At 39.9% G+C, this 25,528-nt stretch overlaps 2 protein-coding genes across 2 annotated transcripts; one reads left to right on the plus strand and one right to left on the minus strand.

Annotated features, from left to right (window-relative positions):
• Positions 1 to 300: 300 nt before the first annotated feature.
• tm9sf3 (transmembrane 9 superfamily member 3) lies at positions 301 to 17,204 on the plus strand. The gene is made up of 15 exons (XM_049601128.1): positions 301 to 503; positions 1,551 to 1,746; positions 1,884 to 2,006; positions 4,277 to 4,437; positions 4,546 to 4,623; positions 5,041 to 5,172; positions 5,380 to 5,546; positions 5,964 to 6,058; positions 6,183 to 6,313; positions 7,279 to 7,418; positions 10,958 to 11,026; positions 11,114 to 11,260; positions 13,932 to 14,015; positions 14,147 to 14,223; positions 15,551 to 17,204. The coding sequence occupies exons 1-15, from the start codon at positions 402 to 404 to the stop codon at positions 15,616 to 15,618; spliced, it is 1,770 nt and encodes a 589-aa protein (XP_049457085.1). The 5' UTR covers positions 301 to 401; the 3' UTR covers positions 15,619 to 17,204.
• A 250-nt stretch (positions 17,205 to 17,454) lies between these two features.
• Positions 17,455 to 25,323, minus strand: prdx3 (peroxiredoxin 3). Its single transcript, XM_049601136.1, has 7 exons — positions 25,178 to 25,323; positions 22,084 to 22,195; positions 19,454 to 19,595; positions 19,081 to 19,216; positions 18,736 to 18,839; positions 17,892 to 18,057; positions 17,455 to 17,625 (listed from the first exon to the last, which is right to left on the minus strand). The coding sequence occupies exons 1-7, from the start codon at positions 25,211 to 25,213 to the stop codon at positions 17,575 to 17,577; spliced, it is 747 nt and encodes a 248-aa protein (XP_049457093.1). The 5' UTR covers positions 25,214 to 25,323; the 3' UTR covers positions 17,455 to 17,574.
• Between the last annotated feature and the right edge of the window lie 205 nt (positions 25,324 to 25,528).

Consider the following 25,528-nt stretch of genomic DNA (forward strand, 5'->3'; position numbering starts at 1 on the left):
ACTGCCCGTAACAATGCATAAGATATTGTTAAGACAACTTCAAGCCTTCAACAAGACAGTGAACAGACTTGTTGTGCGCGCGGATCATGTGTCATGCACCAGCTCTGTCAAAGGTGAGGAGAAGCTCCCGTCTTGGCAGTCGGATGACGTGGCTGAAGGTTGCGGACGATGCCGACAGAGTTTCTTTATTCACCGTTTGCTCCATCGCTTTCCGCTGTGACTGGTGGCTGTGAGTCATGTGACTCTATTCAGCCAATCCGACGCGCGTGCGATGTGCGCTCGTCAAGCGCTTACGCCATATGCGTACGAGAGCATCCCTAAAATTGCCTCTGTCATACAACCAGGAAGAAGGTGGGATAGCCCTACAAAGCTAACATCCCCAATCTTTCTGCATACTTTCTATGAAAATAATGGGATCTTCCAGGTGGAAGGTAGCAGCGGCGGCCTTTCTCGCTATAGTGGGCTCTTTATTACCTGTCGACGCAGATGAACATGAACACACGGTAAGACGGCGTTTTGAGAGGCCGATTGAAAAGGGGGAGCCTTGAAAATAATGGACGTTTGTGCTCTGTGTAACCTGCTAACTGTAGCTTCGACGGCTAGCTGCCTACAAGACAACATAATTACAGACAGGACAGACTGTACTGCTCGGCCTGTCGGTTTATTTATCGATACTTGGTGAGCCATTGAACAGATAGGCTATCAATTAGCTAGCTAACTTGTCACCACTTATCGGCCTAAGTGCTTATAGCTAACGTTTGCCTGCTAGCTTGTTAGCACGTCTTCCACACTGGTCTTCACAAGCTTTCCTTGAGCACCGGCGGAAACTGCGCTCAAGTTAGGCTAGCTAAGGTTAGTTAGTTGTTCAACAAAATCTCAACTAATGTCATAATGTACGTGGAAAGCTTTTAGCCTTAAGAGAATTCAAACCATTAGGATTTATCCGAAGTGGTGACTGCGATGGTTGTTATATCAGCGAACGTTACATTATGCAGAAACACCGGTTAAACGTCAGGGCCTCTCGGCTTTTATTTTCTTTTTCGGTTTTATCAGACTGAGACACCCTTATTACAACTGGTTAACAAGTTGATAATGTGTATTACATTGTATTCTGCACAAAATGCCACTGTCTAGTCCGTGAGAGGTGTCAATCAATTACAAGCGGACGTAGCCTTGAAGTTAACTTCCTTGACTGTCAGCAAACAGTCAGCGTATCACCACTTTTTATAACGTGTCACACTCACGTAGCGATAAAGGTGTTACATTTTATTATGTTTGCATAAATTTGAATGCAATAGTCAGTTTTAGTGGGAATTTGATGGTAACCTTACTATAGATAACTCATTTTTTTAATCTCAGTGTCAAAATCAAATATATCTGTACCTGTTTTGTTACTGATATGAGGGTGAACGTGTGTTGAAAGTTATGTGTAAGTCTCAGAAATGCTCTTGTAAAATGTCAAATAACCAAAATATGAAACCAGAAGGACAAGAAGAACTGGTGTAACATGCCTGGACATTACAATAAGAGCCCTTGTTTGTCCTTTGCAGTACACAGATAAGGAGGAGGTAGTTTTATGGATGAACACAGTGGGGCCTTACCACAACCGACAGGAGACATACAAGTACTTCTCTTTGCCCTTCTGCGCGGGCTCCAAGAAGACCATCAGTCATTACCATGAAACACTTGGAGAGGCTCTGCAGGGAGTGGAGCTTGAATTCAGCGGGCTTGACATCAAGTTCAAAGGTGCTGTGTCAACGACTTTCACCTGTTGAATACATCTGAACAGATGAGAGCATTGAAATAACAAGTTGTTGCTTGTCATCTGTGGTTTTATTCATTTCCGCACAACAAAAATAATGTTGTATTTGTGATCCCTGTAGATGAAGTCATGCAGACAACATACTGTGAAATTGAACTGGACAAAGCCAAACGGGATGCCTTTGTCTATGCCATAAAGAATCACTACTGGTACCAAATGTACATAGACGACCTGCCCATCTGGGGTAAGTGATACTCCATTTCTTCTTCTTTTTTTTCTTTCTTTCTTTTTTTTTTTTTTTTTAACTGCCTACTAGGCTTGAAAGACGTCAAAGAACTGACCAGATACTGAATCTTTGTGTTGTGAGTTTCCCTGTGATTTGGAGTATTACTGTAGTATTTTCTGACTATCTGTCTTCCACTATGCATCTGTTATGAGTTATTGACTCGCTTAATAGCTCATTAGCTTCTTCCAAAGGTATGCAGTGACACTTGTCTCTTGTGTATGGGGGTGTTTATCTTGATATTGGAGATGTTAAACCAGTTCTTATTCATGGGTGGGACTGTCCATTCCATCCTTGACCAATCTTCTAGGGGTGTAACAATGCACCAATATCATGTATGAAATGGCTTAGTGAAAGGCAACTCAACACAGTCCATGTGCTGACTCTCAAGGGTTCAGCATGTTTTTTTGTTCAGAATCTGTTGAACAATGCAGTGTTCGGGTTGATTAGTTGCTTTCTTAAGTTACCGTCATCTTATCTGGTCGCTGTCGTTATGTTGTAGAGAGCTGTATCTATTGTGATATATGCTGCCGAGAATCCACTCTACACCAATCAGATACAACTCCACTGTTTAATTATGAAGTCACGAATGTCCAATTTTGGACGGCATGCTGGTGCAGTGGGTGGCACTGTAGCCTCAAAGCAAGAGTGTTCAAGTTCGAGCTCACTTGGCTGCGAGGAGTTTGCATGTTCTCCCCATGCTAGCTTGGGTTTTCACCAGGTTCTCCAGCTTCCTCCCACAGTCCAGTAGTTGTACTTGTCCATAGGTGTGGATATGAATGTGAATGGTTGGCTGTCTCTATATGTCAGCTCTGTGATAGTCTGGCAGCCTGGCCAGGGTGTACCCCACCTCCCACCCAATGTCGGCTGGGATAGGCGTCATCCCTCCTGCAACCTTATAGGATAAGTGGTTACAGAAAAATGGATAAACATATGCAACATATTTTAATAAACTGAAATGCTAGAATGACTTAAAATGTTGTTGTTTAAGGGCACTCCTTATTTCTGCTTTACTGAAAATGTGTCGATAATAAACCCAGCTTGACATACCAAATCAAACCTTGAATCTTGTGAGTAATTGCACTCCTACAACTTGTAACATTGGTGCTTTCACAGGTGGAAAAGAGCTTTTGATGCCAACCTTGACTAGGAAGTGCTCCATTGTTGTTTAGAAGCATATTAATGAGCCACTGTCATTACAGACTCCTCTTGATTCTCTAACTGTCTGTGTGGTCACTTGCATGTGCCGTAATAGTTTGTACAGTGGTGCCACTCCCACGGTTCCTCAAACATAACTATAAGCTGATGTTGATAGTGGGTGGGGCACAAGCCTTTACTCACACAGATCTCCATGTTGTATTTTACGCAGTCGTGCCTTAATCACAATAAATAAATATAGACTTTAGCCTCATGTCCGGTTTGCCAGCATGGTTACTGAACCAGTGCACTTATCTTGTCTGAGACAATGACACGTTTGGTTAGGGTTGTTCACAGCAAGCCTGGAGCAGCAGATCTCTAGTTAATCACTTTTTTTCTGACAACACACTTGCAGCAACATTTCCCTCAGTGTATGAAGTTAGCTTTAGCTCACCTGCCCAAGGTTGCTAAACTAGACTAAAAACATTGCCTGCCAAGATTAATTTGTCATCCAGAATAATGTGCTTTCTCATAGAAATATATAACCATGCCTGCTACCAATGCTATAATGAGATGCAGTGTGATCATTTGAGGCATAGGTATATTTAGACCTTTATGTAAAACTTTCTCATTACTGAAACTTTTTGCGTAGTGGCCTCACATCTGCTAGGCTATATGTTGCCACAAGGGAATAGCATTGACTTTCTATGTTAACATTAAATTTGTCGTGGCCCCATGTAGTCGAGAAACAGAAGGATAAATATGCAGTTTTTCAAGACCTAGAAAACAGGCGGCCAGTTAGGAGTGATTGTTTTGCATCAGCCTGATTTGCTCAGAGTTAGAGATTGTTTACAGTGGCTAGCAGGGACAAACTTTGATAACAGCTGAAATCTAAAGACTGAATGTAACAGATGAATACAGATGATGTTGTTAACAGAGTTAATGAGCAGTGTAGCAAGTGACCTTTATTTGGCATTTACACACCCTGATTATTAATTGATATAACTGAGGGCTCAGTGTTTACACCTGTCCATTTGGCCATAAGGACCAGATCTCTAATTCAGTCCATGTCTTTTTTTCTTTCTTTTTTTAAGGTATTGTTGGTGAGGCAGATGAAAATGGAGAAGATCATTACCTGTGGACATACAAGAAACTGGAGATCGGCTTCAATGGCAACAGAATTGTTGATGTAAATCTGACCAGTGAAGGCAAAGTCAGACTCGTGCCAAACACAAGAATCGCAATGTCTTATTCTGTGAGTACGGCATGATTAATTTGTGGTCCTTTTATAATGTTAGTACTCATTGTTCATCTGCATTGTGTGTCTTGTAATCTATATGAATGTGAATCTTTGCCATTACAGGTGAAGTGGAAGAAGTCAGATGTAAAGTTTGAAGACAGATTCGACAAGTACCTTGATCCATCCTTCTTCCAGCACAGGGTGAGTTGAGTATTAATTCTCAGGTATTTGTGCTTCATGACAGCCTACTCAAGTATGACTTTTCACAAGGTACAAGTTGAGCCTCGTACCTTGGCAGGTAAGATGTAATTGACCAGCCTGGTAACTTTTGGCTGACTCTTTGACTCTACCTGCCACTGTGGCAAGAATCCAGCTGGGCTTTTTACAAAAGGAAGTTTGGCTGATTTAAAAGTCTGAATGTTAGAACCCACCAGTGACTACAGCCAGTTGATGAAACCGTTTGTCTCCTGCCCTGACTTGTACAGTCAAGCTGAGAACACTTAGAGCAGTTATTTTATGAGCCATTGTTTGTGTGATATATTATTTTTATGATTTAATAATCTTAACAGCACAGTTACTTTTTCAAATAACTTGTTTTTTTATTCATTGTGTTATTAGATTCACTGGTTCTCCATCTTCAACTCCTTCATGATGGTCATTTTCCTGGTCGGTCTGGTGTCCATGATTCTGATGAGAACACTAAGAAAGGATTATGCCAGATACAGCAAAGAGGAGGAAATGGATGACATGGTAATTTTTTATTAGCTTAGCAGTTTGCACTTGAGCACATTGTTATTCGCTGTATACAGAATTGTTAGTAAGATTACATTTTTTGGTTTTGTCAACGTATTTTAAAGAGTTTTAGCGACAGGAATGTTTTGGGTGCAAGTGATAGACGGTGTAGCTTTATGGTGTGCAAGAACTTTTTTGAAATGCCTTCTCACTATGCACCATCAGGACAGAGACCTGGGAGATGAATATGGGTGGAAGCAGGTACATGGTGATGTGTTTCGGCCGTCAAGCCATCCACTGATCTTCTCTTCACTCATTGGCTCTGGCTGCCAGATCTTCTCTGTCTCCCTTATCGTCATCATTGTTGCTATGGTGGAGGATCTGTACACAGAGTGAGTAGTCGGCAGCTAACTACCTGGTTGTAAATTATCATTGGGGTCAGATAACAGCTTCCATTTTGAATCCAGTTCCATGTTAGTAAAATAGGTAGATGTGTTGAACTCTGAGTGGAATAGTCAAATATCTCATCTCCTCTCAATTAATATATTGCCAAAGAGTAATGCCAAATCATTGAGCTAAAAACAAAGATGCAATCCATCAGAGGGAAACTGTATAAAAAGACATCTCTGTGTTTTTGTCTGGCAAAATTCAAGCTCCCTACAAAAATGCAGCTGAAAAAAAATATACGGTGAGACGTTAGTGTAGGAAAACACCATAAATATGAAATACCAGCTCCAAGGGGAATAAAGCCCAACACTAAGAGAGCAGTGGACTTCACAGGGCTCCGCTCATATCATTTTTCTCTGCAGGAGAGGATCCATGCTGAGCACAGCCATTTTCGTGTATGCTGCCACCTCCCCTGTCAATGGCTACTTTGGGGGAAGCTTGTACGCAAAACAAGGAGGTAATATAAAAAGAAGTGTGTGCAACATATTCTCTCTCTGTCTTGATACTATCAGCTTTATTTCCTTTCAAAAGCTATCATGAATTTCTCACATTATGCTGTTTGACTTGTGTGAATATTACAGGCAGAAGATGGATTAAGCAAATGTTCATTGGGGCCTTCTTGATCCCAGCCATGGTGTGCGGCACCGCCTTCTTCATCAACTTCATCGCTATCTACTACCACGCCTCCAGAGCCATCCCATTCGGCACCATGGTGGGTTTGACACAGCGACACCTCCCTAATAACCACAGAGTTAGGAAGACAATCCTTGGAATCAACAGCTTTGGTTTATCTGGGTGGCTCTGCTGCACTGTGGTGGAAGTGATATGATAGAGTAGCCTGTCATGGAGCTGATAGACAACTGAAGAAATGAAAATAGTGCAGACAGTGTTAGGTCACAAGTGTTAAAACTCACACTGTGTATGTTGAAAATATGTGCCTGTGGTTCAGGCTAGAAAATGACCCCTTTGCCTCATCTGAAGAACATTAAAAACACATCACATCCTATAAAACACATTCCACATGACACTGGTTCCTCTGACTCGAGACAGTTTGTCTTCTCTGTTGAATCGACTCATGCATTTCGTGCCAAAGTTTCCTAGCTGAAAAGTAAAAAAAGAAAAACGTGAACGCGTTCCAGAGAAATTCCTCCGTTACTTAATTGCAAACGGCTGTTTGTTGGCTCAACACAGCACTCTAGAGTTGTTGTGTGTCTGTCAGCGCAACATAACATCCATCATAAGTGTCAAGTAACCATCTTGAAATCAGAAATTGAAAAAAGTGTTCCAACTGCATGAGCCAAATTTGTTATTTCAGCAGACGTGAAAAAATCTGGGGCAGTTATGTTTTTTGTTTTTTTTTCCTTTTTTTTTAGTATGGCCAAACCTGAAGGTCATCTGATAATAACCACGAGCCTGGATGCATTCTTCTTTGTTCTCTCATTTAAAGAGCACTGGTGTTTTTGGCAATGATACATCTCGAGCATGAGAGCATTATGAAAATCTGGGAATCAAGAGATCCAGCACCTCTCTATTTCAGCAGTTTATGTTATGGCATTGAGCTGAACTAACTATTCCTGGGACACAGTCAAAGGAAAATTGAGATAAATGATGATGGATCTGAAAACACCCTGGATGCTGGACCACCCAGTGGAATGTTAATGGTTTTTGTTTCTGCAGGTTGCTGTCTGCTGTATCTGCTTCTTTGTCATTCTGCCGCTAAACCTCGTGGGAACAATTCTGGGGAGGAATCTGTCTGGCCAGCCGAACTTCCCCTGCCGAGTGAATGCTGTGCCGAGACCCATCCCTGAGAAGAAATGGTAGGTGTGGCCCGACACAGTCAGGGTCACTTTAGTCTCCATGTATGGTGAATGTTAAGGAATTTCCCGTGGAGACTCTGGAGTGGAGTTGGAGACAGTTCAAAGTCTTACGCTGTAAGACACTGTACAAAAACATCAATTAAAAGAAGCTGTCGATCACAGACAACACATAATAATAATTATTATTCTCAGTTAACCTTTTCTATGCTTATAACGGGGAAAAAAGCTTTATTAATTTAATTTCTAATTATCACTGTCACGAATAATCAATTTACAATGAGTATGTTTACGCGGGCATGAATAACCTATTTATGAGAGACATATCCCGGTCTAGAAACTTTGATAAGCCCTTATAAATAACCTGAATATGCTACCTTGAGTACTTTAAAAGAAATCGTGATATTGTTGCATGTATACACCTCATCACGGTTAATGAGGGCTGCAAACTACCTGTGCAGGCACGGCTTTCGCCAAGTCACATAAAAGAAAAACAAAAAAGCTCTGCTCCCCTGACCAATACACGATGACAGCGACAGTCCGGCACCACTGTGGGAAAATTGATGTAAGAGTAGTGTACAGTTGCAATCAAAATTATTCAACCCCCATTGTATATTAGGCCTACTGGCAAAATATACAATTTCTCAGATGTTTGCAATAAACAGATTACACAAGAACTGTTTAAGTACTTCAATGAAACCAATATTACAAGGGTTTTGATCCAAATTCAACACAAAATGCTACTTTTAATGACTAATGCAGTCTCAAAATTATTCAACCCCTTCGTGATGAGCATCTTCAGTACTTAGTAGAGCACCCTTTTGCTGTTAGGACCTGCTGCAAACGTGATGCATAGCCAGACACCAGCTTCAGACAGCGTTCCTGAGGAATCTCAGCCCATTCCTCATGGGCAATGGCCTCCAGTTCAGTAATACTCTTGGGTGTGCGTTTTGCAACTGCCTTCTTCAAATCCCACCAGAGATTTTCTATGGGGTTCAAGTCAGGCGACTGTGACGGCCACTCTAGAATCTTCCATTTCTTCTTCTGAAACCAAGCCTTGGTGGACTTTGAGGTATGCTTGGGATCATTATCCTGTTGGAAGGTCCAATGACGCCCAAGCTTCAGCTTCCTCACAGACAGCATGACGTTTTCACCTAAGATTTCCTGATACTTGACTGAATCCATCATGCCCTCCACACGCTGCAGGTTTCCAGTGCCAGAGGCAGCACAGCAGCCCCAGAGCATCACTGAGCCACCGCCATGCTTCACTGTAGGCAGGGTGTTCTTTTCAGCATATGCTTCATTCTTCTTCCTCCAGACGTACCGCTGTTCCATGGGCCCGAAGAGTTCCAGTTTTGTTTCATTGCTCCACAGAACAGAATTCCAAAACTTCTGTGGCTTATTTATATGGTTTTGAGCATATTGGAGCCAACTTTTCTTGTGCTTTTGGGTCAGTAGTGTTGTACGTCTTGGAGTCCCGGCATGGAGCCCTTCAGTGTTTAGTATGCACCTTAGCAGTGCCTGCTGCCACCAAGTCTTGCCACAGGTGTTTTGCAGTCACTCGAGGGTTTTTGACCACTTGCCTTCTCAGGAATCTGGTGGCAGCTGCTGACAGTTTCCTCTTTCTGCCACGTCCAGGTAGTGTAGCCACTGTTCCTTTAACTTTGAACTTGCGAACTATGCTTCCAACTGTATCTCTAGGAACATTCAGAGCTTTTGCTATCTTTTTGTATCCTTTTCCTTGTTTGTGCAAGGCAATGATTTCTTCTCTGAACTTTCTGGACAATTTTTTTGACTTAGCCATATTTCTAACATGCAATCAAATGTCACTCTCAACAAACCTCTAGCCAGTCCAGGTATTTATGTGTTCTATCTCAAGCACACCTGAACTAATGAAGCCCTTGATTAGTTGCACCAGGTGTGCTTGAAACAGGGGGTTGAATAATTTTGAGACTGCAGTAGTGGTTAAAAGTAGCATTTTGTGTTGAATTTGGATAAAAACCATGGTAATATTAGTTTTATTAAACTATTTCAACTGTTCTTGTATACTTTGTTTATTGCAAACAGCTGAAAAATTGTACATTTTGCCAATAAGCCTAATATGCAATGGGGGTTGAATAATTTTGATTGCAACTGTAGCTGCTTTCAGGAATGACGTTTGGGGAGTAACTGCATCGCGTGTACATGTGCGGTTGAAGGAGCGAGAGAGGGGACATAAGCTTGACGTGGATGTGCTCAGAGCAGACAGCTGTTGGCGTTCACAGCAGAGAAGAAATTAACAGTTAAGTTGTAACTGTAAAGTATAGTGTTTAATAATTCCTGGCGCTCTCATCTCCCATCGCCAGGTGGTTTTTGTAAACATCACAGTGCCTGCGCAAATGGACTGCAGTAATCAGTAACTGGGTTACTAGTATTTTTCATGGATACAGGGCATGTGAATAATCTGATTTCTCTGTACTCATATAAACACCATATCCTGAATTTGATCATGACCAGGATGAGCCTCATAAACTACATGTCCATGTCTCAGTGATATGAAATGGAGAAAAACAGCAAATAAGCAGCAAATCTGGGCGATTTTTAGAAGATAAATTAATTAGTTACGTAAGATACTCTAAGTGTATTGATAGAGTAATCATCTGATCTGGGTACTACTGCTCAGTAGAGTTGTCACCAGGATTTTTAAGTACAAAACAATACAAATATAAAACAGAATACACAATATGTCTTTCAATACCATGGCAAACAGAAAAAAAATCCTAAGCACTCAAAGCACCCCCCCCCTTTTTTTTTTTTAATTAACAATGTGCACACAGTGCTGGTACAGAAAGAGAATGCTCAAACAGCCACAGGTTAGGACCAGTTGATTTTCCTCCCTGTTGATTCATCTGTGCAGCCTTGGGATGGAAATCAGATTGTAGAATTGATTTTTTTAATAGCCTCAGTACTTAAGTAAATATTGAATGTAAAATTAACCAAGATCTTATTGTTTTAAACACTTTTAATAGTGTCAAATATATAATTAACATTGTTTGTTTTGAACAGCTGATATTGAAAACATAGTACTGATACTTCTGACAACCTTACTGTGCAGCATCCAGCGTGATTTCAAACGTGGCAGACAGTGTTTTTATCATTGTAGAGAGGAGCGTAATGACTGATAAGTGATCAGTTAAAGCATGAAATGAATCCTAAGTGCTGTAGCGCCTGTGTTCAAGTGTTAGACGTCAGGTCTGAAGTAGAAAATGGCTTTGCTGTCTAAACAAAGTCTCTGAATAATAAAAGATCGCAAAGCGATGAACTGAGTGTATTAACATTTACAACCTTCTGCCAAACACTGTGGCCAGTTGCCAGCAGGAAATGGTCGATGTGACTTCAGGCCGCTGTCAGTCTTTGCTTGATCCGTGTCTCTCTTTTCCTTTTTCCTTCCCACAACACAATAAGCTGTGCACCTTTGCCCTGGAGGGGGGGAATCTGATGTGACCACTTGTGTACAGGGATCAGGATATACAGTCATTAATATGTTGAACCTCGTGTTTCAGGTTCATGGAGCCGGCTGTCATCGTCTGCCTCGGAGGAATCCTTCCGTTCGGGTCTATTTTCATTGAAATGTAAGTCTGTGCTGTAATACAGAGAGGTTTGTTTTTTGTGCGGTGATCTGTAGAGCATGTGACATGATTCATGTCCTCATTCTTCAGGTACTTCATCTTCACATCCTTTTGGGCATACAAAATCTACTATGTGTACGGCTTCATGATGCTGGTCCTGGTTATCCTCTGCATCGTGACTGTGTGTGTCACCATCGTGTGCACGTACTTCCTGCTCAACGCTGAGGACTACAGATGGTGAGTGTGGACGTATTTTACTGACTTTCCTGTACAGTTAAAGCAAAGTCAGAGAGTTTAGTAGGGCTGGGGATATAGCTTATATGTAATAACACTATGTTGTTAGGCATTGCTGCAGTATATATGTATCGATATTTTCTCTAAAATAACATAACTTTTTAAATGATGTGTATGATTATACTAGCATGATCATTCTAGTGAAGTCTTCTGAATTTAGAGGTAACACAGCTCGTATATGACATTTTAGTGGGCTGTAATTTTGAAATTCCATATCAGAATGTCCAGATATTGTCTGAGTGACACTCTGATGTGGTGTGCTGTCATTTTGAAGACTACGTGGTGTTTGGAAATGTATTCAGTGTTAAGTTTGAGTAATCATTCATGCAATTGAAATTTGATTCTTCTAAGGGCAGGTTACAGTCGCTAGTTGTTGTTTTTTTTCATGTGAAATTGTCTCAAGTTCACTGCTACTTTGCTTTATTTGGAAGTCAGTTGTTACACGCTCTTGCTGAAATGCCTACTACAGTTGCAATCAAAATTATTCAACCCCCATTGCTTAGGCTTATTGGCAAAATGTACAATTTTTCAGCTGTTTGCAATAAACAAAGTAGACAAGAACAGTTGAAATAGTTTAATAAAACTAATATTACCATGGTTTTTATCCAAATTCAACACAAAATGCTACTTTTAACCACTACTGCAGTCTCAAAATTATTCAACCCCCTGTTTCAAGCACACCTGGTGCAACTAATCAAGGGCTTCATTAGTTCAGGTGTGCTTGAGATAGAACACATAAATACCTGGACTAGCTAGGGGTTTGTTGAGAGTGACATTTGATTGCATGTTAGAAATATGGCTAAGTCAAAAGAATGGAACAAGGAAAAGGATACAAAAAGATAGCAAAAGCTCTGAATGTTCCTAGAGATACAGTTGGAAGCATAGTTCGCAAGTTCAAAGTTAAAGGAACAGTGGCTACACTACCTGGACGTGGCAGAAAGAGGAAACTGTCAGCAGCTGCCACCAGATTCCTGAGAAGGCAAGTGGTCAAAAACCCTCGAGTGACTGCAAAACACCTATGGCAAGACTTGGTGGCAGCAGGCACTGAGGTTTCAGTTTGCACAATAAGGCGCATACTAAACCCTGAAGGGCTCCATGCCGGGACTCCAAGACGTATAGCACTACTGACCCAAAAGCACAAGAAAAGTTGGCTCCAATATGCTCAAAACCATATAAATAAGCCACAGAAGTTTTGGAATTCTGTTCTGTGGAGCAATGAAACAAAACTGGAACTCTTCGGGCCCATGGAACAGCGGTATGTCTGGAGGAAGAAGAATGAAGCATATGCTGAAAAGAACACCCTGCCTACAGTGAAGCATGGCGGTGGCTCAGTGATGCTCTGGGGCTGCTTTGCTGCCTCTGGCACTGGAAACCTGCAGCGTGTGGAGGGCACGATGGATTCAGTCAAGTATCAGGAAATCTTAGGTGAAAACGTCATGCTGTCTGTGAGGAAGCTGAAGCTTGGGCGTCATTGGACCTTCCAACAGGATAATGATCCCAAGCATACCTCAAAGTCCACCAAGGCTTGGTTTCAGAAGAAGAAATGGAAGATTCTAGAGTGGCCGTCACAGTCGCCTGACTTGAACCCCATAGAAAATCTCTGGTGGGATTTGAAGAAGGCGGTTGCAAAACGCACACCCAAGAATATTACTGAACTGGAGGCCATTGCCCATGAGGAATGGGCTGAGATTCCTCAGGAACGCTGTCTGAAGCTGGTGTCTGGCTATGCATCACGTTTGCAGCAGGTCCTAACAGCAAAAGGGTGCTCTACTAAGTACTGAAGATGCTCATCACGAAGGGGTTGAATAATTTTGAGACTGCATTAGTCATTAAAAGTAGCATTTTGTGTTGAATTTGGATCAAAACCCTTGTAATATTAGTTTCATTGAAGTACTTAAACAGTTCTTGTGTAATCTGTTTATTGCAAACAGCTGAGAAATTGTATATTTTGCCAGTAGGCCTAATATGCAATGGGGGTTGAATAATTTTGATTGCAACTGTATATACACATACTGCAAAACAACATGGGTGCTAGTTTGACCGCCTTTTTCAAAGTGGAGGCTGGCTTGATTGCAGTGTTTTGCACTAGGTGGTGTTTTAGGTGATGGAACAGATATGTGGCATAAGATAGTAGTTTGTGTCACCTCTGCCCTCATGAAACTGAACCACCTGCAGATGATAGACCCACTCTAGTTTCTTCCTCAATTTTGAAGTGATGTGAACTCAGTGATGGAGGTTAAACCGGTGGCTGTGGTTGATGAGTTTGAGGTGTTTGTGTCTGTGCGTGTATGAGAGGGAGAGTGACTTTCTTCCATGTAAACATGCCCTGCTTTTAATACATAAAAAAAATAATAAAATGTGCTAGGAAGCTCTCTAAAGATTTGGGCGCTCGCCATGTCGCACATAGAATGATATTTTAATATATCGAGTATATTTGATACATCGCCAACCCCTAGAGTTTAGTGGTAGAGAATAATCTTCCTGCATTTCATAACCCTCATGTTCACCTGCCTCAGTCCCTACTCAAGAGGTTGAAGAATAATAAGTGACTCAATGAAATGACCTATGCAATTTGTTAGTCTCTGTTTACTTACTTTTATCCTGTCCTTTCCAGGCAATGGACAAGCTTCCTCTCTGCTGCATCCACTGCTGTTTATGTTTACATGTACTCCTTTTACTACTACTTCTTCAAAACTAAGTAAGTTTTCAGCTTTAATAACCACAAACCCACATGAGTTCCATAAAGTGCTCATTAAAAAAATTATGAAATTGATAAATAAAAAACCTAAACCATTTCTTACATGTGGTTTTATCCTTGTTGTATTCCAGGATGTATGGGCTGTTCCAGACATCCTTCTACTTTGGCTACATGGCTGTGTTCAGCACCGCCCTAGGAATCATGTGTGGTAAGTCCTCCACCCAGTGGTTAGAGTTCTGTAAAACTGTGCTGAACTGACGAAATTCACGACTCTGTGACTAATAATATTCACAGAATTCAGTGTTTTTTAGTCAAGAGGGTGCAATTACAAAGGCTGTTACAGCACCAGAGATGTGGAGTATACTGGCACAACTTCATCAGTTAATTTAAAATCAATGTCAAAGATATATTGGCAAACAGTCGATAATATTAATTAGCAAGGACACAAAACTGTTGAATATTTTGTGGCAGTTTTCTTAAAGACTTGGCCTCATGCAAATGTTTGAGTATACCTCTGACTTTTTTTCTGTGTTCAGTCAGACTCCCTAAAACCTCTTAACTGTGCTATATAAACCTCCCTGTTTACCTCAGTATATATGGACAAGTTCCATTCACAAAAATGTTACTGAGGAGTAAAGAGAGGAACGTCACACCACAGAGCTTTAAGTCCTGCTGTCAGACATCAGCAGAGACATAACAATTGTAGCAGTGTGAGAAATCACAGAGGACACAAAACAACATGTTATTAAAGCAGCATGGCACTGTGACACAGAGAGAGAGATTGGTTTGACCTGCAGTTGGGTGCTAAAAAACATCCCGCTAAACCAAGGCAGCCCATGATTCAGATGGGAGATGATTAAAGGGACAGTCGTGGAGATGGATGTGAGAATATGACACAGCAGGTGGTGTTACTATTGGGTGCAATCTAGAATGTTCCCCTGGACAGTGACACCAAATGTCATGTAAAAATATTCCAATAAAATAGAAAAAAGAAATAAACTCAAACTAAGTAAATTTTCAAACCATAATGATAACACAGTAACAGAAAATTTATTGGTCCCCCCCCCCCCCCCCCCGTGGAGAGAAGCAGACTTTACTTAGATGTGCCACTGAGGAACTGATCTGTACAGTAGTTCTTGCTTGAAGCCTGATGTCTTTTCAGAGTAGCCCAAACATTTTTTCCACATCAGTTCTTCAGCTTGAAGTGCAGTTAAGTAGACTTTTCCTCAGCAGCTGCAAGCCAAACTCATTGTTCATCTTGAAGAGTAATAAGCCACGTCCGGCACCTTGCACCTCAAAGCACCTTTGAGGAACTTTCTCTAATCAGCACAACTTCTAGAGTGCCCTCTGGGTTTGCTGGATGTCTGGCTGTTCATTTTGTGGACGTAGGATGTGCTTTTTCTTCCTCAAAAGTTTTATTGGGTACCCTCACCTGTAATCTTTTTGTCCTGTGATGGATTTACCTGCAAAGTCAGCATAGAGTGATATCCTGCTGTTGCCTGGCCACCTAAAAGAAAGTCATGTTTGTTTTCCAGGTGCCGTTGGATACATGGGAACAAGTGCCTTCGTGAGGAAGATCTACACAAATGTGAAAATTGACTAAGTGAAGCAGCAACACAGGGATATTAACGGATTTGCCTACATGTATCCTGAAAGACGGCAGGCACAAGTCATTCTTTATTACTTTTCTTTCTTGCAAAGAGATTGTGAGGATCTCACTTTGTACAATGTAGTTTTTCCATTTTCTGAATGAATTTCAACGCCGCAACTCAGAACAAGAGCAAATCTGCGGAAGAGTTCTCAAACACAAGGTTCTGTTTTTATCGGTTGCTTTCAAACAAAAACGTCGGGGCAAGTGTTTAAGGCTGACATGGCTTCTCTTTTCCAACCCTCAACCCACCTGAGACCAGAGAAAATAAATGTTTATTGATGGAATGGTGTAGCTCTCTTCAGTGAAGAGGCCTAAGTGTATTGAAAGCCTTTTGTTCTATTGGGTCAGAATACTGGAGAGTTGGCCCGTATTCTGACTTGATTTCTATTTTGTATTCTTGAAGTCACTCGAAATATCGTTAATACACAGTTCAGTCGTTTGTTCCAATTAAGTTCCACTGCAAAAAGATGATTATAAAAAGCTGTCGTCACTCGAGAATCATTCCCCCATTGTGACGATTCTTAATTCCCTGTTACAGTAGCAGTCCATCCAGTTGATGAGGGAGATTTTAGTCCTGCTGTAGTTTACTGTACAGACGAGAACAGAGGGGCTGATCAACGGTTGAGGTACAGTAAGAACCGATTTTTAAATGGATGTTTGATGTGATCCCATTTCCCCCATTTAGTCGGGGTTTTCTTAATGTTTGGGTTTGAATGAAGTCTACTTGTAAAGATAATATATGGATGGGTGGGAGTGTATATAACCTTAATAATGTACCTTTAGATGTAGATCCCAAATGTATTTTCGTTGTACAGATTTACTACAGGGTGTTTTTTTTAAACGAATCATTCAGTTAAAACAACAAAAAAGATTTTTTTTTTTTTTCCTTTTTGTTTGGTGCTTGGGATGGGGCTGGTGGCGCTGTTACATCTTGCCTGAAATTGCATGAAGTTTTCACCAAACCATCTGCTCATCAAATTCCACTTCAGTCAGCGCTGTCAGTTTGTTGTTTTTTTTTTTGTTTGTTTTTTTCTGATTGTGAGCAACTTCTGTCTCAAAGTGTAACGGTACATTTTGACGACCAGTAGGCCTGCTTATGGATACATTAGTTTTAATTTCATATATTATTTAAAGCTTTAAAAGGCTCTACATCTTCTGGTAAGCCATTTCCCTCATGTTCTTTTCGTTGCCTAACCTGAAACATCATTTGTGAATGTCAGAAGGAATGGGGCGATTGCTTTGTTTCCGCAAAACATACTGTACAAAGTGAAGTTTATGTACACTTAAAAACTAGATGTTTTCATAACCACACACAGTGCTGCGGAGTGTTTCAAACGCTTTTTTCCATTTTGTGTAAATACAGTATGTACCCTACTTGTATGAGAAGTGGCAATGCCTTTTTTTTCTAATTTCCAGTCCTCCCCCACTGAAGTTGATTTTGGCACCTCATGTTGTGTACCAATGTCTGATTAGACATTTTGAACCTGCATATTAACTTGCTGTAAAAAGAGAAAATAAACATGTTTATGTACAGGGTTTATTAAGTGTGGCTTTGACTTTGAGGGTAAATATTTTCAACTGAATTATTAAATGATATGTAGATGTGTTTCACAGTCACACTCACCTTAAATTAGCACAGTTTTATGTGCAGTGTCAGGGTGAGGTGAGTTAAATCCAGGAGGAAAATAACAGCCATGAATAAAACAGTTTCAGGTCAGTCAGCCTGAACTCCTGCTTAAAACACAGACCACTACACCACAGTCTGGCACATTAATCAAAACTAAGGGCTGCCTTTTATAAAGAATAGATTTATTTAGTGTATCCAGTGGCGTACGATTAAATACAACTCAAACTGTAAACTAAGAGAACATTTATTTTTAGGTGTACGAGTTGTGAACTTTGTCTTCTTCAGTTGACTTTTTCAAAGTACTCCTTGGATCCCTCTGGGGTTGGTTTAATCTGGAAAGAAAACAAAATGAACTTTGAACATGAGTTTCCGCTGCGGCTGTTTTATAAAGACTGATGTACCTAATGCAACAGCTGCTTCAAACCTCATATCTTTAAACTCACACAACTATAAATAACACAACCAACTAAAAATAAAGACAGCGGACAATATATTAAAGTCTGCAAAAGAAATAGAAACATTTCAGTAAACGGATTAAGAAGCATGCAGTGTTTGAGAAACTCATTTACAGATGGTGTCAGAGATTAAAGGAACTCACCGTTGGGGACTCGGGAGTCCAGCTTGCTGGACAAACCTCGCCGTGGGTCTCCACAAACTGGAATGCCCTCACCAAACGGAGCGTCTCTTCTACACTGCGGCCCACTGGCAGGTCGTTCACACTCATGTGTCTCACCACACCGTTTGGATCAATGATGAACAGACCCCTGAAGGACAACGTGAAAAATGAATTATTAGACATCTTTCTAAATAAGAGTTGTGAAGTTCTTCACAACTATCAAGGTGAAACAGACAAAAAGTGTCAGGTTTCGAAATAGCGACGGTGACAGTGGTAATAATAGTAGCAATATGCAAATGTAATGGATTCAAAAATAAATGGCAGCAGCTCTGGGCTGAACAGTATTCTTCATGTGCTTCGATTGGGTCAAAACTTATTATTAAGTAGACATATGTACACCTTTATCTTCTAACATTTCAGTATTGATACTGTGCAAGTTTACCAAAGGCTGTTAGTAACAGGCTGACAGCCATATGCAACATATGGCCAACATCTTTCCCTTCTACTCAGGGAACATCTGGACTGGATGCACGGACTGAGTTGGCAAAATAAAATTTAATAAAAGGCCTGGGGAATAGTCTTTAAAAATTCAAAACAGCCCTGCAACAACATTATGAAAGCATATAAAAAAAGATACCAAGAATATTTAAAGGTCTCTATTTAAAGCAGTGGCAGGTGACAGTGACGTTGGCCACATGACAGCACCAGAGAAGGTGGTAGCAAAAGTAATAATAGTGAGGGAACAGGATCATATTCATAATTGTAAAGTTGTGATATTTCCACATCCTGTAACAGCAGCTGTGAATGGATCACATAATGAGCATACCTCAGTGCAATGCCTGGACCCTCCAGCAGCACCCCATAGTCTCTGGAGATCTGCTTGGTGAGGTCAGACAGCAGGGGGATGTGGATGTTGCCCAAGCCTCCAGTCTGACAACATGAAATAACACCTGTTAGATTAACACTGACACATTACTGCTAATACTGTTAATAATTACATTTCAGTTTATTCCAGCATTACAAAGTACTGTGAACACAACAGACATTGAGTCCTTGTTGGTCAGTCATTTACTAAAGCTCCCCACATCAAAGGATGGATGAAAAAACTCACAGAGCTGAACTTTGCACCGTGTGTCTGTTACTGAATTGATTATTAAATAAGGGAGAGTACCTTGCGTGGAGTGTTGATCCACGCCAAGTGGGTGAAGTGAGAGTCCACAGACACGCCCACCACCTCACAGTTAATGTCGTGGAACTCACTGGCCTTGTCACTGAATGAGATGATCTCAGTCGGACACACGAAGGTGCTGCAATGTGACAAACACAGAGAGAAATAAAAGGCTCTGTGAGAACAATGTTTCTGACCCAGTCACACAATAGCCACAAAACATCTGCAGACGCAACAACAGCCGCAAAGCACTACGTGGGGTGAGGGCTGGGGCCTGTGGGACTGCTTATCAGTCAACTTAAACTACTCAATGTACATTTTAATCAAAGGTAAGGAAAGCCATCATGTTGTTTTTATGCTGGTCACAAATACTCACAAATCCAGCGGGTAGAAGAAGAGGACCAGGTATTTGCCCTTGAAGTCAGCGAGGCTCATATCCTTGAACTCCCCATTGTGGACAGCTGTGCCCTTAAAAGCTGGAGCAGGCTGAGTGACAGCAGGGCTCCATCTGGAAGAGCCTGATACAGACAAGACAAGCACACCTGATTCATTCATACTATCTGCTCGGTAAAACCAAGGTTATCTACAGTGTGGAGCACAGAGAATTCACACTGACAAATTTATACATCTCTATACAATCTCACTTTACATCTCAGGGGAAAATAACTGATGATCATGGGAGGAATTTACAGTGATATTAAAAAGGACCTGAAGTGGGACATGCAACAATTTTAAATTCCCTTTTAAACAACTTGACACATTATACAGTCATAAAAGCAACAATATCAATGTTAAAGGAATATTTTGCCCACAAAATGACCATTTGTATATCAATAACTCAGCCCATGTTTCATTGAATATGTGAAGAAAAATTTGTGAGTTGTTCTTGCATGTGTCAAAGAATCCAAAAACGGCACATTCTTGTTAAATTAAAGTCATAGTGGTCTGCATTTAATGGTAAAACTACATTCATTGGCCACTTTATTAGCTAATCAGCCAATCACATAATAGCAACTCAATACATTTAGGCATGTAGGCATGGTCGAGACGACCTGCTGAAGTTCAAACCGAGCATCAGAATGAGGAAGAAAGTTGATTTAAGTAACTTTGAACACTGCGTGGTTGTTGGTGCCAGACGGGTTGGTCTGAGTATTTCAGAAACTGCTGATCTACTGGGATTTTCACACATAACCATCTCTAGGGTTTACAGAGTATTGTCCTCAAACTGCTTTCTTGAACATGACAATGAGTTCACTGTGCTCCAAAGGCCTCCACAGTCACCAGATCTCAATCCAATAGAGCACCTTTGGGATGTGGTGGAACGGCAGATTCGCATCATGGATGTGCAGTCGACAAATCTGCAGCAACTGTGTGATGCTATCATGTCAATATGGACCAGAATCTCAGAGGAATGTTTTCAGTGCTTTGTTGAATCTATGCCACCAAGAATTAAGGTAGGTCTGAAGGCAAAAGGGGGTCCAACCCAGTACTAGCAAGGTGTACCTAATAAAGTGGCTGCTGAGTGTATATAAAAATGCTGGTTTACAAACTCTCACACATTTATCCAGTCTTTTGCTCAGAACTTCCTAGAGACATACATTTTTGCTAAAAACCTTCTGATATCAAACACTTCTTAAGAAAAGGTCTCATGCACGGATGAGTAGCACGCATGAGCAAGCCTGTGCGTTTGAACTCTGCTTGTGCATTACACTGAATTGATGAGGTGTGCTCCTTGGTTTTAGTGAAGATGGATGTGTTTGGGAAGTACTGAATGAGGCTTGGATTATTCTGCACGAGTTGTCTGAGAGTTTGTGAGCTTTTTTAATTTTTGGATTTTTTGTTCACTGAGGAGGCTTGCAGGAAAAACAGTTTTCTTCACAAACACAACATAGCACAGGGGAATAATTGAGATACAGTTGGTTATTTTGTGGTTGAAGTATTCCTTTGACTGCCGAATATCATCTGTGGAGTTGTATTACAATTGTATGATTATATCATATCAACTACAAATCTCAACTAACAGAATGAGAAACTGAGGGTTTTGTTGTACATGCAAACAGTTTGTTTTTTCTTATCAGTTTATTATCTACATCACATCAATTTGAATATTTTATATGTGACAGAGCATATTGTTTACTAAATGTAATACCAGCTGTCTACTGAATCAGACACTTAGGTGTGATGCTCTTTAAGACATTTTCAAGATAATTTCTAACCAAATCTAAGACCGATCTCTGGACAAATCATTTTCTTAGTCTAGCATTGAAGGTAAGTATAAAGGTAAGGAGTATATGTGTAGTCTGGGCAGAGGTAGGTTTTATGTAGGAATATAGTCATTAGAGTGAGTTAGGTTAATTCACAGTTTGCCAACAGGTAAGTGCAGGTATAAAATAAAAAGACAGTATGTGGTTTAGGTTTAAAGCTTTGCAATATCAGAAACACAAAAAAGCTTGACTCATATGACTAAAAGAAACTAAAAGACAGATAAATGAAATTGAATAAAATGTTTGTGGCTCAATTAAAACCTCGCAAATTCAAATTTAAGACTATTCAATTACTTTGAAGGTCTAATATTTTGAAATTTGAGACATTTTAAGACATTTTTCAAGGACATTTCAGAAACAAAATAATAATAATAATAATAATAATAATAACAACCACATCACAGAACAGTAAATAGTATTCTGCTTTCAAATTCCTCTTGCACTGCAACAGCTTTGAGAAAACCATCTAGATCTGCTAAATAATTTCTTGATTCACTGAAGAATCACTCGGTCTATAAAATGTGAGACGATAATGAAAAATCCCACAACAATGTCCTGGAGCCCAAGCAGATGTCTTTGAATTGCTCATTTTTTTCCAAAACCTAAAAGGCATTCAGTTTACAGATTAATCAGTTATTAAAACTGTTGCAGATTGATTCTTAAATGAAACAAATTATTGCTTATGCTTTAACCTTCTTGCCAAAATCGACTGTATATCCTCTGGCTTCAGTTTTGTACGTACTGGTGGAGAAACAGGCTCTCTGAAGTGCAGCGGCGGGGAGGATCCTCGCAGCTCCAGACGCTCCATGTTGACACGCTGCTGTCACTTTCAATCCTCCTGCTGCAACTCTTGCCTTTAAAAAAATACATCAATTCAATATGAGGAATGCACAAATACACTGAAAAAATACTTTGCTATTTTGGTAAGCATCTTGATATAACTTGTGTTTTAAGGTCAAACTAGCCATGTTTTGAGTCCCCAACATGAGGTCTGTCTAAAATAATAAAACACACTACGACAGTTTATCAGCTGAGTTTGTCCTTCATGAGGGGAAAAAATGTGTCCTTCATCCATCATAGTTTTCTTTTTGGTGCCAGCACTTCAGAGTCTAGTGAGCAAAGGTTTTGATGTGTGAGATGTTTGACAGGGCTTTTAAAGAAACATGAATGAATGTGAGGGTGTTTTATGAGCTGGAAGAGAAGCGATGGATGAGGGAGGAGACGGGATATCATCAGGTTTCACACCAACAGGCTCTCCAAGCCACATCCTGTACTAAAAAATGAATGACATGCTAAACCTCAGTCAAGTGCTACAGTTTTGATTATTAGTGAGACTGAGGCATTTAAATCCTGTATTACATATTCAATATTTGTAGATAGAATATTAATAATCCCCTTTTAGTTTTAAAATGATACACATTATTATTGCTATGAAGAATATACTGATACAAAATATATTTAAAATACAACAGGACATGAAGTTTTTAAAGCAACTTTTCTTATAACATCAGTTATGACAAAATAATTCTGAATTATCTTTGTCATTGTTTATTTTTAATTAATGTCTACAAGTAGTTTTGGAGTTACTTGTGTAATTAGGATCGTAGATTGGTACAGTACTGTCATCCTAACATGCACCACTGTCAGGCAAGAAAATTATAAATGTGCTAAAGAAAATGCTTAGTTGAGATATCAAAGGGTGATTCCAAAAATAGCCAAAATAGGATGATGCTGCACTGCTCTGTGGATATAAAAGTCAGCCATGAAGCACTTGTGACCACAACCCAAACAGTGATATCACAGCAGGTGGCTTCTATCAGCTCACAGGGCAGAATACCTGCTGTGACAACACTAAAGCTCCAATTAACAAGAGTAAAGACAGGAACTCTAAAAATAGGTCTGCAGGTCTGATGCGGATTTCATGCTGTGGAATAAAAACACTATGTGGTAGTGACGAATATCGACAGGCTACTTAACCAGAGTACTCATGTTTTCTTAAATGAAATGAATTATGATTTCCTTTCATTTTAAATTTCTTATTCTTACATTCTTATAATTGCATCCTTTGGCTAACTTTGTGTGTTTTAACAGACTTACATTTTATATTCTGAAAGGCATGTGTCACTGATAAAATTAACAATGGCTCTGTTCTCTTCAAATGTCCCAATAAACCATGAAAGTGTGACGGTGAGCCACCAGCATGCACAACTCAATGACCCTGAAAAAATGCAATGCATGTCGACATGCCTGTGGGAAAAGGCCTATTGTATTGATAACTGTATTAAGTCTTCTGCCTACAAATGTTTAACTTAACTCCTCCAGAGCTGCTCTGTTGCAACAAATGTTTGTCCAGTATAATAGTGCTCAAGGCCTACAGTCGCTCTTTGTATGATTTTAAGCTACAGACTGTTACATAAACAGAAGACAAACTGTCAGACTGCACAGACACAACCTACAGGTGACCCGTTTAGTCATGCTGGAAAAAACTACAGTTTATACCTTTATGCTGCTGTTGTGTTTATTTATAGCTGTCAGCTCCAGGATAGTATTCAAGTTCAAACATTTTAGAGTTAATCTCATTAAACATCACACAAACACGTGTCCTGTCTTGCTGACTAGCGTGGCTACACCATTAATTAATGTCATTAAATATTCTGGTGCTTTTCCAGCTTTGCAGTATATATATTTATATTTTCTATTTTCTTTGTTAATTTTATAGCACTAGCTTGATGAGCAGCAACAACTAAATGCTGCTCTTAACTTTAAGAAATATATTTTTTAATCAATTAGATTTTACATTTTATTTACCACTTGTATGTGCAGTCACATTCAGGGTTTTAAAGGTCAGTTTTCTAGTTCAATTTTATATGTGAAGAATGTTAATTTATGTGGAGTTTTCAAGATCTCTATTCATTTTGACTTAATATCTTATTTTAATTATTATTATTGTCACCAGCTTGATGAGCAGGACTAGTTCAATTTTGCATTTCACTTGAAAATGAATTTTATGTACTTCTTTTATATGTAGTATTGTAATAATGCTGCTAAAATAAAACCCAGAAATACTTATTGGCATGTGGTGTGCATTGTTTTTGGAAATATGATAACATAGTCTATAGGAGTGAATGATTCAATTCTTTTCCTGATGTCTGATGTTAAAGAAGGAAACAAAAATCTCAATAAATAAATACTAATACTTGTAGAGTTATGATACTTACAAACCATGATACATATTGAATCGGCACCAAAGTATTGTGATGGTATTGTATCAGCATATAATCTTATGGCCCCAGCCCAGCTGTGACATGCAGTGTGAAAAAAAGAGTCCTGCATCATCACTATGACAAAGCAAATATAAAAATCCTAAAATCTCATGATTTTAGAATGGTGACTGGTGACTCATCACTAATGACTCTCTTCATTATAATTAAACTCTGTCACAGACACACTGACAGTCACTGATTAAATGTGGCAACAATGGGATTCAGCACCATGCAACACGTTTACTTTACTGAATAACCCGCCAAGATAAGCTACTTTAGGTTGCTTTGTTTTATGTGAAGGAGGAAAAAATACTTTCTAGACAGCTTGAAAGAATATTAAGTACTTCTTGTGAAGCATATTGGTCCAACACAGCGACCGCGGACCAGATGTTTATCACCTCAGTGTCAGTGCAATGTGCGACACACACGAAATGACAGCGCCTCAGTGCACAGGTGAATTATTCCACATTACATGCTATAATATTCAATTAATGGCTGATTAATAAACACCAAACTAAAGAGAAAGAGTGTCGATAATAAACTCTATGTTGTGTTGAAATAAGTTGCACTTACAGACGTCCTGAGAACTCTTCCGATGGTGGCCGCCATTTTGAATTATGTCAGAGGAAGGCGGTGTGAGCAGTTTGTTGCGTCATTTACGCACGTGCTCGACGCAAACCTGTCCCGACCTGTCCTCTGAAAACATAGACATCTAAAATATTCACCTGTGTGTTATTTGGCTGTAAAAACTGTGTTGCGAGACTGTTACTGAAAATGATGCACAAAAAGACGATGTCATGGTGCCTTCAGGTGCTCGTGAGCTCCTCGGGAGTCAAACCTGGAGCTTTTAACCCTGTCAAATAGCATTTTGGGGAAATATATACATATATATTTTTCCGAGCAGTGGAAAAATAACATTCTGAG

The sequence above is a fragment of the Epinephelus fuscoguttatus genome, linkage group LG16 (assembly GCF_011397635.1).
Source record: "Epinephelus fuscoguttatus linkage group LG16, E.fuscoguttatus.final_Chr_v1".
Lineage (NCBI taxonomy): Eukaryota > Metazoa > Chordata > Actinopteri > Perciformes > Serranidae > Epinephelus > Epinephelus fuscoguttatus.